Below are 18,170 nucleotides of genomic sequence, written 5' to 3' on the forward strand. Positions count from 1 at the left end.
AGGATAAACTGTGGTGAACTGGGTTCAAACTCTGATACACTATTTCCTGGCTGGCGTGACCTTGGGTTAGCACCCAGTGTCTGAATTTCCTCTTCTGTTAGATGCAGTTGTTAATCCTGTCTGTTTCACAGAATTACTGTGAGGAACAAATGAGATAATATCTACCAAGGATTTAACACAGAGTATTTGCTGATTAAATGTCAGCCAGTGCTATGATTATTGTCATAGTTATCTGTAGGTATTGGTTGTTCTTCTTTTGCTGCTTCTTACGGTAGTCCCTGAATATGGCTGAATTCCAAAGTCAAAAAACAATTTTTTTTTTTACCTGGTGCTTTCGTCGGATATTACCTACCTAGGATTAGTACAGATAGGTTTACTGCTGCATATGTATCAAAACAGATCTGGTTCTGTTTGTGGATGGGGACATCTGGCCTCAGACATCCCATCATGTTCCTCCCAACCCCACCATGTTCAGAAAGCTTTCAGAAACCATTAGGCACATTCTTCTTCGTTCTGATTTGGATCTAGGAATATAAAAAGACCTCATCCAAGTGAAAACTCTGCCCTTTCAGAGCATCAAAGCAAAGTTATGGGAACTGAAATACCTTGAAGGAGCTTTTTAGCTGCATCATTGCCATAATCCCCTCCTGTCCCTGAGTCTGATTATGAAATTAGGAGACATGTACAAAGAAAGGGAATTGGGGCCACCCAGTTTTGTATGATACCCACTCCGAAACAAGACTTGCATCCTTCCCCAGCTGAGTCCCTAGCAGTCGGGGCATGTAAGTCTGTGGACAGCAGCTACGTGCGGCAGCCAGAATGCTCTGCCCTGATACGCCATCTTTAAATGGAAGTGGGTTGTTGAATAAAATATTTGGGGGCAACAACTTGGTAACTAGTTTTCAGTACTAAAAATGAAGTTAAAGAGTGCTCACTTCGGCAGCACATATACTAAAAATGAAGTTAAAGAATCGGGTGTTCAGACTGAGGTCCATTACCCTACAACTATTTTAACGGGATTTTTTTCCTTTACTTTTCTGTTCCCTCATGTTAGCACTTGTTACTATTTCGAAACATTTCCACTGGTTATTTTTTGTTGCTGTTTTCTAACACTTAGAAACCACCACAAATGTGACTTTTTTGTTGACTGTGTTCTTTTTTGCTATTTTGCATCACTGGATCAGTTTTATATAGACATGAGCAAATGCGGAAAGGGTCAGTCTGTGTAGTCTGAGAGCTGAGTCACAAACAAGACAGGATTCTGTAGCCATTTCTAGTCTCCAGAGGATGGAGTAAGTCATTTGGAATAAGGGGGTTGGAAACAGGTGTAAATAGAATTAATAGTATAAAATTAAGAAAATGGAAATTTGCTGAATACCAGAACTGTGATGCATAGAGAGTTATGGAAATGCCTCTGGAAGCAAATCGGCGGAGGCCCATTCACTGGAGGCCTGAGTACAGCTGAACTACTGGGCGAATACCAATGAACATATTATCGGGAGTATTTCTGCACCAGTGTGAGATTCTCTAGAATATAGGCCGTTAGGCCCTTTGCTTACTAATTCCTTTTTTGCTGTGAAATAATAAAGCCTAAATCATAAAACGAAATTTCACTTGCAAATTGCTGGAAGTCTTATTTCTCCAGTGAGATCAAATATGTCTTATGACATGTTTTTCTTTCCACTGTTCTCCAGCTGTTGTTTCTTATTACTGAAATGGCGAGGCATTGATACCGGTTCAATTACCAAAGTATCTGAGAACATTTAAATTCATGGTGCATCACAGAAAGTCAGGCTAAGTGACTGTGATTATCAGACAGGGTGTTTGATTTAAATTAAAGGAACACATCCAAGAGATTATTTCTAGAGGAAGACTGTTTACTCTAAAGAATTCCCATGACCCACATCTTTAATATTTTAGGACCCATTGAAATAAGGAGTATGTGGAAAATAAGGGACATGTGCTCTATATGTATATAGACACCATTGCCATACTGTTTCCCTCGTCAGGGTCAGCACTGTAGGACCACATTATGGGTCCGAAAAGCTTAACACGAACCCTGTTGGGTTAGGAAGTAATGGAAATCCTTTAAGTGCAATTCAAAAATGTATACCAAATTCCAACTGGTAATAAAATGAGAATGTTAAAAATGATTTTCCTATTAGAATTACATGGCTGTTAACCACATAAGAAAAATCCTGCGAGCTGATGTTCGAAAAGAGAATGTGTATCAGATATAACGGAATTTTCTCCCTTTGTAGAACAAAGGAAAAACATCAAATTCCATTGGAGGCAAGAGTTTAAAGCTTATTTGGGGATGTAGTTGTTTAGCGGTGTTTTATTTTATTTTTTTTATTATGTTAATCCCCATACATTACATCATTAGTTTTTGATGTAGTGTTCCATGATTCATTGTTTGTGCATAACACCCAGTGCTACGCGCAGAACGTGCCCTCTTTAATACCCATCACCAGGTTAACCCAACCTCCCACCCCCCTCCCCTCTAGAACCCTCAGTTTGTTTTTCAGAGTCCATCGTCTCTCATGGTTCGTCTACCCCTCCGATTTCCCCCGCTTCATTCTTCCCCTCCTGCTATCTTCTTCTTCTTCTTCTTTTTTAACATATAATGTATTATTTGTTTCAGAGGTACAGGTCTGTGATTCAACAGTCTTGCACAATTCACAGCTCTCACCATAGCACATACCCTCCCCAATGTCTATCACCCAGACACCCCATCTCTCCCACCCCCCACCACTCCAGCAACCCTCAGTTTGTTTCCTGAGATTTAAGAATTCCTCATATCAGTGAGATCATATGATACATGTCTTTCTCTGACTGACTTATTTCGCTCAGCATAACACTCTCCAGTTCACGTCTTTGCAAATGGCAAGATTTCTTTTTTTTTTTTTGGTGGCTGCATAATATTCCGTTGTATATATACACCACATCTTCTTTATCCATTCATCTGTCGATGGGCATCTTGGCTCTTTCCACAGTTTGGCTATTGTGGACATTTGTTTAGCAGTATTTTGAAATAGTAACTTAAATGTTCCTCGCGGAGGGAAAAGTTGAGATTTCACATTTTTGTTAGGTACTGGCACCATTTTTTTCAATTCACTGATTAATGCTTGAGGTTTTATTATACACTTGGGGAAATGACCACTTTGACCTGAGATTTACATGTGTAATTCCATTAGCAAAAGTGCAAGTTATCCTTGCAAACTTCCTGACGTGGAGATATAAATATATAATCCTTATCTCTGGGTCTCTGAGTTACTGCTGATACCTGCTGTGCAGCACTAGCTCCATGAGATACCTTTTATTTTACTGTAGCTGGAAAGATCAATGAATGTTAATGGTGCAAAAACTCCACAAGGAGGAAGGTCCACACATGAACTTTAATTGCACCATAGATGCTATCTTGTGCAGTGACTGGCCATTAAAATAACCTGCTTCTTCTTGTGTGTACCACCTTGTTATTTGCTGTATCTCCCAAACAGCCCGTAGGTCCTCAGTGAAATAAACAGCCCCTTCTTGAGATTGTTCCTCAGGAAAAAATGACAGCAATGATAGTGCCTGGGAAAGTGTATGTAAAGAGCTTTACCCTGGTTAGCACCTCACGAATGGTTTGTCTTTTTTACAGCCTGTCAACCAGGGTCGTCACTATCAGAAAGAAATGAATCCGCCTTCTCCTTCTAACCCCCGGTAAGAATCACTAATAAGCTAAGTATCTTTTTTTTTTTTTGGAAATTATTTAAAAGATTGTGCATTTTTCTTAGTGTCACAAAAAAGAGCTTCCAAAGTTCTTTTCTTTAGAAGGCTTAGTTCAGTCTACTTTTCTTATTTAGACCACTGTGGTATGGTGGTTAATAGTCTACCTAGGTTTAAATGGCACCTCTGCCTTTTACAAGCTGTAGGACTTTGAGCAAGCCAGTTAACTCAGGGTCATCCGGGCATAATAACTACCTTCTGCTCTTTGGGGATAATCATACGAATGAATACATGAAAAATTCATAGCACAGTTTCTGGCTCGCAGCAAGCTCTCTTTAAGTGTTAATTTATTCCATATTATTCTATTTGCATAGATATTTCATTTTAATCGGTATGTGATGTTTAGTACATTTTAGGCATGAATTTTTTGGTATTATCTGGTCCCTTTAAATTTATCAAGATAGCTTGTATCAGTTCAAAGGCCATTCTCTTTTTTCAAAATCTCTAAAGTTAATCCCAAAATTATTTCATTATTTCAAAAATGTCATTGGTATTATGAGTCATTTGTCAATACAGAAAAATCTCATTATCTTAGGCTCACTAAAGACAAGCAAACTGGAATTTGTGTTTTGAAATATATGTAGTATTATATGGTTTTCTAAAAAAATAAATTTGTTTATCAGTACAAATCAGTATCACTTTATTACAATTTATTAAATACTAGGAATTTATTAAAAATCAGTCTATCTTGAGCTCCATCTGCAGGATCTTAGTTGTTGTAATGCATCTCATTGTCCAGCTCTCTCACCTGTCCTGTGGGTTGTCCCATAAAATGGACCAAAACACCAGTGATAGTAGTGTAGCTCTGGCTCTAGAGTGTGACATTTTTTTTTTAAGATTTTATTTATTTACTTCAGAGAGAGACAGAGAGAGCACGAGCAGGGGGAGGAGCAGAGAGAAGCAGGCTCCCCATTGAGCAGGGAGCCCCACACAGGGCTCGACCCCAGAACCCCAGGATCGTGAACGAGCCAAAGCTGGACGTTTAACTAACTGAGCCACCCAGGCACCCCTAGAGTGTGATATTTATTACAGTGTCTGAATTATAGTTGAACATATAAAAAACAACTTAGCTAGTGTTAAAGTAGAGACAGAGACAGAGAGAGACAGGAAGGATTTGTTAAATAAGAATACAGGGCTCATCAGAAAGGATGAATACTTAACCATTTACATCAACGTGGATGAACTGGGGGGTATTATGCTGAGCTAAATAAGTCAATCAGAGAAAGATAATTATCATACAGTTTCACTCCTATGTGGAATATAAGAAACAGGGCAGAGGACCATAGAAGAAGGGAGGGAAAACAGAATGGGAAGTCATCGGAGAGGGAGAAAAACCATGAGAGACTCTTGACTATAGGAAACAAACTGAGGGTTGCTGGGAGGGAGGGTGGGTGTGGGGATGGGGTAAATGGGTGATGGACATTAAGGAGGGCATGTGATGGGATGAGCACTGTTACACGCAACTGATGAATTATTGAACTCTACATCTGAAACTAATGTACTTACTATATGTTAGTTAATTACATTTAAATAAAAACAAAAAATTAAAAAGAATACAGGGCTGTCCCCTGGAACGCAAGGGCAGCCAGGCCTCAGGAAGGGAACAGGACCGGAATGCTGAGAGGCAGCCAGGCGGTATCCTCACTCCATCTCTGCTTGCTTCTTCCTGTCTGTTCCATTCTTCTCTCTAAGCACCAGCTTTCTGTTTCCAGTCAACATATGGCTGTCTGACAGCTCTTGAGTTTATGTATTACAGTTCAAAATACATGCCGAGCCTGACAAGCTATGTCTGAATCCCGATTCCCACTTTCCAGGGGAGAGCATGTGATTGGCCTAGCTTGGGCCAAGTATCCACTTTTGGTCCAGTCAGCAATGAACAGCCAACCCAGCCATGTAAAACTAACATGGCTGCCAGGAGACCACCTACATAGTTTATGGGACTTTTAATGGTGCCCAGAATATTAACAGAAGTAGAGCAAATGTTCTTTATTAGTAATCACTTCTAAGTGTTCCTGGTCTATATACATGATCTGGTCATTCTTTCATGTTTTGTAGTAGGGAGAATTGCGACTATCATAAATAGATATAATAAGGAGTTCAAAATTGAGTTTGTAGTTTCAGAGTATATAAAAACGTGTTTTAACATTCTTAAAATCAGTTGTCTCTTGACATGTAAATATGTCTCTTACAATCTTTCAGCTCATAAGCTCTTTTTATCTGTGTATGAGTAAACTTTTAAGGTAACTGGAAATCCAGCTTTGGTCCAAATTATAACAAAGTCAGGGTTTGTAATCTGAACAAACGAATGTGATAGTTCAGATATGTTAGAAAGTGGAGCCTTTGTTTTGATAAAAAGAGAAAGAGGACCAAATTCCCATCCTAATTCTGCTACTAACCCAGTATTTGATCTCAGACAAGCCTCTCAACCTGTCCAGACCTCACCAATAATATGAACACCCTCATGTGTAAAGGAAAGGATTTGAGTTTCATGTTCTCTCAGGTCACTTCCAGCTTCATGATTCTCTGACTTTCATGAGACTCATTATGGATTTTACATATGAAACCCAGTTCCACCATCACAGGGAACACTGCCCTACAGAGAAAACATACTTCATAATGTTGGATTAGTTAATATTTAGATGTAATACTATGTAACTTTAAATATCTCTTTTCATGTTTGATTCCCAAAGATAGAATATAAGAAAATTCACCAACCAGACAGCATATTTTATTTAGCCAATTAAATGTTCATTCATTTAGGGAAAATTAATTTACATTTTTACACAGTAAAGTAAAAAGCCAAATTCCAAAGCAAAAAATAAAATGCTGTCAATCCCATTTGCCAGCAGGTTATCTACCCATTTTCCTAGAAAATTATTATTTAGCTGTTCAGAAAACTTGCAGATTATGTGGTTGGCTCTTGGCTCCATAAATCCAGCAGCTTGAAAGAATTGGCAGAAAGACCTCATTGGACCATAAATAAAGACAATGATAAAGTTATGAGGTCAACATAGATCATCATATAAAAATGGGATAAATTCAATCATGTAATACATGTAAGTTAACTTAAAATTGAAAACTATGATTCTTTTAAGATTTGTATTTATTATATTTCTTACAAATAGTATCCCACACCTGGACCCTAAAACACAGAACTCTAAAATTTAAGTTTAAATTTAAAAGATGCTGATAATGAATATGAAAAAATATATAAGAAATGAAAAGATAAGTCTCTTAAGTCTACCCCTTGGATAAACAAGCATCTAACCTGAATTCTGGATTGAAAGTTCTGCCTGCGGAGGCTCTGAACACATAAGAGGCAGGTAGTCTCTTGATTTCCTGAATTAAGTGTTATTATGATCAGAGTAACGCAGACATGATGGGGATGAAGACGTGTGCGTGCAGGTCTATCGAGAGAGCATGCTGGTGCCCTGTGGGAGTGGAAGTGGCCACATTAGCTTCAGTGAAGTATCTACAACTACTCCAGAGAACTAAGATTTTACCCACACTCATACTCCTACCCATACTTGTACCCATACTCATGTCCACACACATAGATATATATTTAAGAGTGTCAATTTTCAGTTAGCTTAATTAATGTCACAGAACAACCAATATCCCCAAAGTCTTTCATTTACATTTTGCTCTGGGAAGATTTTTCTTTCTGCAATATAATTACCTTCTTAGTTTTATGTGGTTACAATTAAAGTTAAAGATAGCATGCAATTCACAAAGCAGGCAAATTTAGGTTTGGAAGAGTTGATGCTAAGATGCCAATAGCTAAAACACAGCATATATTCATAGATTGTTTTCCTCAGAGTCAAAGAATCCACTTGTGCTCACAGGGTGTTGCTTGACTTTGGATGGAGGTGGGAAACAATGGTAATCATTTCCCGAGAAGTGTACAGTCTAGGAATTGAAATCCACATGGTTTACCTCATCATATCTCCCGGTGTCCAGATTTGCAACAAAGCCATTTCCCTTCACATTGTTAGGCCTGGGTCTAATTGTTCATATAATTTTTGCGTAACATGCTGACGGATATTTCAGCAGCGTCTCAGATTCCAGGGCCCTTGCCTCCAGTGTCCACCCACACTGCCTCGTGGGGCACTGACAGCCTCTATGAGAAGGTGCAGAAATGGCTAACATAATCTAATACAATTTAGAGGCGTGTTGGGTAGGAGGAAACAATTTCACAGTTCATTCCTGTTGAGAAATGTCTCCTAGCATGTAAACTTACATGCTGCCAAATGGAGCAAAATGGATGCTGTTTGCAGCCTTAAGTCATTTCTTTAAAAATGCCATCTATTGGTGTGTGGGGTTTAGAGCTGTCCCTTAGGCACATCCATTTATATGTTTATGTAGATTCTTCAGAACAGCTCGAGATATTTTTGTTCAGAAATGGGTTTTATAAAATAAGCTGTGATTACATTCTGGTTGTCTGTTCATATGGATGGAGTCGATAACCAGTCTTTCATTTCAAATGGTGATTATACTTGCTATTTTTACAACTCATTGGAAAATTAGGGGGAGGAGGGAAGGTGGTTTTTTTTTTTTCAAAATTGAGTTTGTAGTTTGTAGGTTCTAAATGTTTATGGAAATAAACAGTAGAGAAAATAATCCCCGAATGCCCAAACAGTAATGAATGGCATGGTTTTCTGAAGTGTTTGCTTTATGATTTGTCGCTTATCTGTAGATTTTTCAAATGTCACCACCGATTGTGTGAAGGCTTGCATCCTTTGCCACTTTGCTACATGTTTGTGTGATATAAACATACTTATAACTATAATTAGATGATAAAGCCCTGCAGACTTTGACAAGTGATTAATAACCACTGACCCTGGTTCATGCTGGCTCAGCCGGCCTGACTGAGGCAACTGGCCTGTCATCGTAACCTACAAGTACTACTCTGGACTGATCACCGTGGCTTCATTTTTCTTTTCTCTCCAGTTGTCAGGACTCAGCCTGATGGGCTTCTCTATTGCTTAAGCTTTTTTTTTTCCTACCAACACAAAAGAGAGAAAATGTATAAATAAATAAAATTAAATACAGAACTTGCATGTTGTGTTTCTCCCCAAATGATTAAGTTTGGATAATTTTAAAACAAGTGAGTTGGATTTTTTAACAAATACTCCTCCTTCAGCCCAAAGCCCAACACAGGATTTCCTGATTAGCTGTGCAAACCGTTTCTCTGAATGTTGTGTTATTGTTTTCAAGTATCTCTATTTTTGCATTACATCTTAATGATTTGTTTATAAAACCAAAGGCACCAGTTTTTACTTTCATCATTTCTCTTGTTAGCTTAAGAAAAGCTGTCCATATTGCTGTGTCTCATTTTGTACTCCCATTCCCAGCAATTCACACCTGCTCATCTGTGGGCTGTGATTCTCCATACTCAGAGCCCCAGTCCGGTTCACGCTCCTTGAACACCATTGCTGTTTGAGCTCTGGGTTCCCCGGAGGGCAGGGTGCATGTTCTCTCTCCTCCCAGTGCTGTTCAGCTGGCCTGGCTTGGGTAGGAGCTGAGGGAGGGAGAGTAGAAGTATGCCCAGATAACACTGAGAAATGAAAGTCTTCATCCTGAAAGTTAACCAGTTAAATGTCAATTTTTTCCCTACATCTTTGCAAGAATTACCCTTTCCTTTCCTGAAAATAGGATGACAATGGTATTGCTTTATTCATAAGCAGGATAACAATGTGTTTTTATGAGAGGCTCTTGTTTGGATAGAGTTTAAATTTAATTGCCATTCATGTTCCACTCCCTGCCAACCAGCGATCCCTAGACACTGATAACCATTAGAATGGTCCTAATCTTTAATATATAATATAATATGTATTATTTATACAAGCTATTTAATAATAGCTTCCAATACCTTCTATATTCTAATGACTCTGAAAGTTATATGTCCAGTCCTGACCCTCCCCGGAATTCCAAACTCATCTATCCAAGCTGCCACTTGGATCTCAAATCCAAGCATTCACAACAACCTGGTTTTCTCTCCCTCTACACATCTGTTTATTCTTCAGTCTTCTCCATCTCAGAAAATGCCACCATCATCCCACTTTTACTCAAGGCAGAAACCAAGAGTGCTCCCTGCTTCCTCACCCTGACCCATTCCATGTCCATCCCCAGCAAGTTGTGCTGGTGCTCCCTCCAACCAAAGCATATGCCAGGTCCAGCCACTCTCCACTGCTGCAATCCCAGCCCACGTTGCCATTACCCCTTACCTGGACACATGCCATAGTTTCCCACCTGCTTTCTCTGCTCCTCTAGCCCTACAGTCTGTTCTCCACTCAGCAACCAGAGTAGTGGTATTACACCTAAACTGGAACCAAGCATGGCCCCACGGCAAACCTCCCAAAGGTTGCACACTGCTCTTGGGGATCAAAGAGTGCTCCTTACTCTAAATGCCTACCACCCAGACTGTGTTTCATACCATTGTGCTCCCTGCTCACTGTGTATCAAACACCATGGTCGTGTCCGTTTTTCCTGGATACCCCAGGCTTGGTTCCACTAGAAGAGCTTTGCATGAGAGGGCCCCTCTGCTTGGAGTTCCCTCACCCTAGAAAAGACCCTAGATAGCCGCTTCCTCCTGTTACTCAGGGCTCCATCTACATGTCGTCACCTCAGAGAGGCCCTTCCCTAGCAGCCAACCTAAAATAGCCCCTCTCAGCCTCATTACATTATCTTTTTTGTTTTTACTACAGTATTCCTCACAACCTGATATCTTCTTGCTTGTTTGCTTACTGTCTGCACACACACACACACACACACACACACACACCTCCAGAATACACTGGAAATGTAAACTGCCTGAGCCTAGGGACTTTCTCTCTCTTGCTCACTATATCCCTAGCTCCTCAAACAGCGCCAAACACAAAGGAGACACTCAAGAAATATGTGTTGAGCTCGTTGAACCTCACTCACAGAAATGAATTTCCCGTCTCCCTACACCAGCTACCTCACCATGGATTTAACTGCTAGCGGGAGTCCAGAAGCACCTGCATACTTCTCTCCTTTGAGGATATCTGGAACCTGGCCCTGTTCCTATGTATAGTAAATGAAATCTCTCGAGTGACGTTGTTTTAAATGATCCCATAGATGATAGCCACAATCTAAAGTCTCCAGTAAAGTATCATTTTAAACCTTTCAACAGAGACAAGTTTTCCAAAATTGAATGCCTATGTTTTTTCTGTATTCTTACTGGAAATTGCTTATCTGTATTTGCCTATGCATGCCCATTTTGTGGCATCAGGTGCCACTTGCTAGAAATCTGCTTGGGTTGCCACTGCGGCAGAGGTGTACCTGACCCTCACCAGGGCAACAGAATCTGGACAAGTAAATGGAAAAGAAGCAAAAAGGCAAAAAGGCAGAGAGAGAGAGAGGATCTGAGCTTATGGTGCTGGTGCCCTTTAAATTCAAGTGACTCTTGGGCACCTGGGTGGCTCAGCTGGTTAAGCGACTGCCTTCGGCTCAGGTCATGATCCTGGAGTCCCTGGATCGAGTCCCACATGGGGCTCCCTGCTCTGCAGGGAGTCTCCTTCTCCCTCTGACCCTCCCCCTCTCATGTGCTCTCTCTCATTCTCTCTCTCTCAAATAAATAAATAAAATCTTTTTAAAAAATAAAATAAAATAAATAAATTCAAGTGACTCCCTGCTCCTCCTGTTCCCGAAGAGGTCCTTAGTCTACTGATCGAAGCTTTACAACAGACTTTAAGAACACTTGATACAAAGAGACCCAGCTGCGCCCCTTCCCTCCTAGATCTATAAGCAAAGGCCAGGCTTGGAGTGGCTTCTCTAGCCTCTCCAGCCCTGTGGTGGAGAGAACTCAAGCTAAAGGCACTGGTAGCAAGCCGAATCCCTCAACAGTCATCCTGCTTCTTTCCTCTGACCACTCAGAACCTAGGACCACGCCTTGGCCCACCTTCAAGGGTACCCTTCCCCATTGGGTTCCAGCAGTTCACCAACAGAACTGGGAAGCTGGTGATCCGCTGTCCCATCGATGGCTCTCCTTCCTCCTCTGCTCTGGGCACTTGGCTGCCCAGCCCACTTTGGGTCCGGGTTCTGACCAAGTATTCTCCCAGAGCCAGTTAGCTCAGTTTGCACACCTGCTTCAGTCACCCTGGCCGAGGCCTTAACTGGCCGGCACCCCTGCGCACCTGAACGGTATTTCTTTTTCTTCACACGTTCTGCTTGTTCATTCTGGCCCTGTCGGCGTGGGCACTGGCTGACCCCACTCTTCAGTTTCTCATTTGAGATATCTGCCTGCTCTCTGACCGGATCTCTCTTGGGCCCCTGGGACTCAGCATTTCAACCTGAGTCTCCACTTTTTCAGTTGTACTCCATGAGAGGATCTGAAGCCATTAGGGCTGGGGAAATACACATCAATATTTTAGTTATTTTCATATATTCCCAAAATTTCAGACTCAAGAAACCTATATCCGTCAGAGTTATAGAACAACAGATTGCACCCTCTCCCCCTTCCTCCCCAAAGCTGCTGTATCTGGAAATGATGGATCCCTGAAGACTCTTAGCATTTTTAACAAGCAGAATGAAGAACTCCCACGATTACCCGGGCCTCCCCAGCCACTGTTATCCATCCACATGATGAACTCAGATTACCTTTGGCCCAGGGTCCAATGTAAAGAAGGTAATTACCAAAGCAATTATTTACCGTTCTAACATTTTACCATTTCAGCTTTTAATTAAAAGATTCAGCTTTTCCTTCTAGAGTAATGAGCACCTTTAAAAAGTCGAAGTACTGATTCCTGTTTATAACATTCACCTCTATTCTGTCTGAGCAGGAAGGGAGGGGATTGCAGGCTGAGGTCCAGGATAATGATGTGAAATGGAAGACCGTAATTATGGCTCAGTGGCCAGAGCCAGACCTCCGTAGACTCACTGCCTCATCATTCATTTTGTAACCCGATGCAGAAGAGCTTCCCTTGTTATTTCAATAAGGAACCGCTATAGCATGAAATGATTGAGACTATGTGCGGTTCAGACCTTCAGCAACACTCCCTGAGTATTTCTGAAGCACCTACTAAGTGCAGAGTGCCTTGAAGAGGTGACTTTCACATGCCCTCTGAGCTTGTGGCCTACTAGCGCGGCCTGGCCTCCCGAGGCGGGGTGTGAACATTTTCAGGAAGGTGTCCAGGTGTGTGGGAGTGGGTCCCTAGCCTGTCACGGAGAAATCGCAGCCCTCCCAAACCTGCACTTACTTGCAAACTCTGTTTTTGTTGGCAGTTGGTTCTGTTTCTTCCCAGTAATTATTTTTTTCACTTGTTAATGAAAAACATTACATTTGGAAATTGATTAATGTTAAAACACATACTTCTTCACTCTAACAATATATTATGTTTACCCGAGTTCACAGCTTCATATTTTGCTGTTCATTACCACGTAAAAACTCACTCAGTATGATAAATACCACAGGAGTCAAATGTCTGGCCCATTTAAAATGACTTAAAGGAGAAAAGGCAAACAACTTTTAGCTGATTTGATTGAATTAACACTAACATTATTGTTCTATTGACTCTTTCTTGTCCATTGATTTTTAAAAGCCTTTAGCTCCCTTGCCATCCATTAAGACAAATCAGATGCAATTTGGTGCTCAGGACAAGAAAATGGCGTTGGGTGTACGCATGGAAAAAAAATTGTCTATGTGCTGAAACAAGACTGATTAGAAAGCCAGGGGTCATAACTTCCCTGCTTTTGACCTTCAAGGTTAACAATAATGACCTTTGTTTTAGTATGTGAACACCTGGGTCAGTAACAAGTGAAGCCAAATGGTGATTTGTAGAGGATGTAGTTTATCTCTTATTTAAGGTGAAAGTAAACTAGCTAGAATTTCTGTGTTCTCCTGTCTTTCAGTATTTCATTTTCTTTATTTGCAGAATTTATAGACTAATAAGCAACTGAACTAAAGCAAGAAACAAGGGGAGCAGCAAATATATTCTGTTGAATTAACAGTGAACAAATTTTAAACCACAGAACCACTTGTATTATCAAAATAGCAATGAGCAAGAAACCTGAGATCTGGCCTGGCCTGCTGTCAGTCAACGTCATGATTAAAAGTGAAGGTCTCAGCTTAAATAAAATCAATGTGGCTTTCAATTAAACAGGGGTGTTTATACTAATGAAGCCCTGTCTTTTGCGGGGAGCAATTCATCCCTGAACAACTGGATTGATACCTTTTTCTTTCTTTTTTTTAAATGATATTTTTTTTCTTTACACCTAGGGGTGGGGGTGAAGGGTGAGAATCTATTTGTTGTCCACCACACTGGAAGAAAATTCTACTATGGTCAGTGTTTTGATGCAGTGAAGGGTACGCTTACTTTGTGTTTACCATTTGCCCTCTTCTGACCTCTTTAAAAACACTTTTGTTGAAACCTGAAACTGCCTTCATTTTGGAAACGCTATTAACTCACATTAAGAGTCCAGAAAAGTTTTAGTTGCAACTGCTGGAATAATGGAGGAAATGGGAAACAAACAAGAACCACCACCCATCTGACATTCTCTAAATTTGCTTGTGATTTTCTAAATTTCAGTGCTAGCAAAAAAGCAAGTTGCAGCAAGGCATACAGTAAATGAAGATATTATGTATTAGAGAAGGAATGAATCTGTCACTTTGACGGATTGTGAGGCGAAGAGCAGATTAACAGATTACTCATAGTCAGAAGGCAGCTCAGTGTGAAAAATGTGCAGGAAATGATAAGTGTGGGTTTGTGCTGATTTAATGATATTTTTAAACTACAATAACATTATGGTAGTATAATATAATAAAGCACTTTGCTTGCATTTTTAAATCATCAACATATTTCCAGTTTGACCTTAAAAACATTTTGGACCATTCTCTATTAAAATATGTAGCTTTCAGATTAGAAAAAGGTACCATCTGAAATATCAGAGTAATGACCTTACGGGAAATTGCCTTTAGAAGCCAGTTCTTTCCTAAACTAGAATTTGTAATACAAATTTTAATTATGTTTTAAGTATACAAACACCACACATACTTTCTCTTTGGGCATTTAAATCACTTACAACAAGAAATTGTTATCTCCTTAAGAACCATTTCCAATGAAATGCTTCATTCATGCAACTGATTTGTCTTCATATTTTCTTTGCAGGTTTTTAGTTTTGTAGTTGAGATCATGGAGGGTTTATGAATAAAACTACTGTTATTTTTCCACAGGTGGTGGATAAAAGCCGTTCAAATTTTAATTGAGCACTCTGAGTCACAGCAAAAAATAAAATGAATTACTTGTCTTATTTTATATTATTACAAATATTTACCAGAAAGCAAAACTTTTTTAAGAGGTTTCCATTTTTGTATAAATAAAATTGGGATTTGAGGAGCACACTTTTAATTTGACAGTGATGGACTGGCATTGCCGAGAATTTTCAGAATAAAATCTCTGTAATTCATTTAAATGATTTTTATTCTAACATCTTAATATTCAAAACCTAATGTAAAGCTTGAGTTGTTTCATATCTTCTCTCAGTTCACCAGTGATGGCTTGACATAGTTAGGTACAATGAAACTTGTAAGATAGTAAAATATTACATTTTCTGTCTAAACACTTGTATCTAACCCAAGTAAAATAAATGTACTAACATGGCATGCCAAGGGCTTGAATCCCCGACATGATTATGATTCAAACTATGTTTTACAAATACAGTGAAGACTTCTACAGAATTCAGCATGTTTTGTACATTTCCCCTCTTCTAATATAATAATACTCTGAACTGGGGTAAGTAATCAAGCTGGTGTAGAGATAGTCAGTATTCTTCTTGGTAGAAACTCTGAAATAAATGCAACAAAAGCAGTTTGCATGTTTTCTGGCTTCCTTGCATATTTACTGTCTGCAACAGTTACTAACATGCTTTGCCAGCTTTTCCCAGATCTCCCAATGCCAAGCACATTGCTGGATTGCATTCCTAAGTCCACTTGGTTTTGGATGGAGCCATTTAGCCCAGCCAGTTCTAACCAATGCATTGTGGGCACAAGAGCCTCTGTTGTTGCTTGGCTGAAACATTTGACTGCAGGTGTAAGACCCTGCAGAGTTCTTTTTCCCCCGCCACCTACCAGCAACATTCAAGATAGTGGTTGTTTATGTCAGCCTGGTTGCTGAATGACTTTGATAAACAGTTCCCCTGCTCATCTGTTATAGACGTTTAGCATGAGGAGGAAATAAACCTTTGTTGTTTTTAAGCCACTGAGATTTGGGGTTGTTTGTTACCAAGTATAACAACCTTATTCTACCTGACTGACACAGTTACTAGCTAGCTATGACATTGAATATATTTTATCATAGGAAATACAGTGTTTAATATACTTTCATATTTGAAGATTTAGAAACAGGTTAAAATCGTTGAGCTCATTATGGGATTCATTGGCATATAGTAGAATAAGTGGTTTTAGGAAGTGATATAGTGTACTGGTTAAAAGCCCTATCTCTGGAATCAAAATGCTAGGTTTAAATTCTTGTGAAGTTACTTCTCTAAGCCTCAATTAAATTATCTAAAACATAGAGATGGTATTTTACTACCTCCCTTATAATGTTATTATAAGGATTAAATGAAATATATGTTAAAGTGTTTTGCACAGGGCCTGGCATATGTATTTCCATTAAATGGTAGAAAGGGGGTGCCTGGGTGGCTCAGTCAGTTAAGCATCTTCCTTCAGCTCAGGTCATGATCTCCAGGTCCTGGAATAGAGCCCCCCATAGGGCTCCTTGCTCAGCTGGAGCCCTCTGCCTGCTGCTCCCCTGGCTTGTTCTCTCTCTCTCGCTATCTCTCTCTCTCTGTCAAATAAAATCTTAATTAATTAATTAATTAATTAAAATAAAATAAATGGTAGAAAGGGGTGGTAGTGGCGGTAGGGGTATTAATAGGAATATTAAGAATATAAAGTTTTCGGGGCGCCTGGGTGGCTCAGTTGGTTAAGCGACTGCCTTCGGCTCAGGTCATGATCCTGGAGTCCCTGAATCGAGTCCCGCATCGGGCTCCCTGCTCGGCAGGGAGTCTGCTTCTCCCTCTGACCCTCCCCCCTCTCATGTGCTCTCTCTCATTCTCTCTCTCTCTCAAATAAATAAATAAAATCTTAAAAAAAAAAAAAAGAATATAAAGTTTTCAAAAAAGAAAAAAGATCACAGTGTGAGAGAATCAGAGAATCCTGGAGAGTTAGAAGAGATTACAAAGATGATTTAACCCAGCATCTCTCCAAAAATCTCCTCTGCATGTCTTTGCCAGGGAGGCAGGCTCAGTGCAGCATAAAGCAGCCCCTCCATTATTGAGCATCCCTTAGACTGAGCTGACATCGGTTTCGCAATAGCTTGATAGCTTCTCCCTCTCTTTCAAGAACAATAATTTGAGTCATCACTCTTTCACATAATACTCCTTGAATTTTGAATATTGCTTTTTTGGGTGTTCCATTTTCTCCTCCAATGTCTCATTTGTCCACCGTCAAGTCTACTTTGCCATTCCTGGTCCCAGTATAGTTTTGGACACCTTTGGGTTTATCAGATTGGGGTTCTCTAAATTGAACAGGCTAATGTAACAGTTCAGATGACAGACCATTGACCAGGATACTGTATATATTAGTGTAGCTCAAATCACATTAATTTTTTTTTTTTTTTTTTAGTACCCATGTCCCACTAATGGTTTATCTCTGGCTTTTGGTCACCTAAAACTATCACCATCTTTCTTTTGGACCATTGCTGTAACCCCCTAAGTTATCTCTGTGCATTTACATGTGCCTTTTCACCACAACCCATACCCAATCCCTACAGAGCAGCCAGAGTACCCTTTTCTAAACATACATCTGACTGTGACACCCTGATATTAAAACCTTCAATGGCTTCTCATTGTTCATAGGATAAAGACCAAAATCTTTCAATGGCCTGCAAGGCTTAAGTGGCTTGGTGTATGCCTACTGGGCCAACCTTATTTTGCATCATTTCCCCTCTAGAGATTTGTGCTTTAGCCACACTGGCTGCCTTTCCTTCTCAAACCTGCCTACTTCAGCGCCTTTGCCCATTTCTTCTCCTTCCTAGATTGTTTTCCCCTACCTTGCCTTCCACCTTGACTGGTTAATACCTATTCGTCCATTAGATTTCCTTTCAAGTATCACTTCCCCTAGAGAACCCCCAAGCACCTATTCATGTGTTCTCACAGCACCATTTAACTTTATAACGTTTATTCATTTTTGTGTGATTATCTGATTGATGTTGGTCTCACCCTCCATACTATACTGTAAGCTCTAAAGGGCAGGAACTCTATTTTTGTATTCTGTGCTAGAGTCTGACACAAAACTGGATCTTGGTAGATACTTGTGGAATAAATATTGGTGTCTGAACCAATTTTCTTGACTATCAAGATCCTTCTGAATCTCCCAT

At 39.9% G+C, this 18,170-nt stretch overlaps 1 protein-coding gene across 2 annotated transcripts in view; it reads left to right on the forward strand.

The window, feature by feature from the left end:
- The window catches only part of CFAP20DC (CFAP20 domain containing), a 267,426-nt gene that overhangs the window by 219,805 nt on the left and 29,451 nt on the right, over window positions 1-18,170 (forward strand). For both annotated transcript variants that reach the window (XM_021695068.1, XM_021695069.1), the window contains one exon: window positions 3,644-3,705. In XM_021695068.1, the coding sequence (XP_021550743.1) occupies window positions 3,644-3,705 (62 nt within the window). The remainder of the gene's footprint in view (window positions 1-3,643; window positions 3,706-18,170) is intronic.

Source organism: Neomonachus schauinslandi, chromosome 1, assembly GCF_002201575.2.
Source record: "Neomonachus schauinslandi chromosome 1, ASM220157v2, whole genome shotgun sequence".
NCBI classification, from domain to species: Eukaryota; Metazoa; Chordata; class Mammalia; order Carnivora; family Phocidae; genus Neomonachus; species Neomonachus schauinslandi.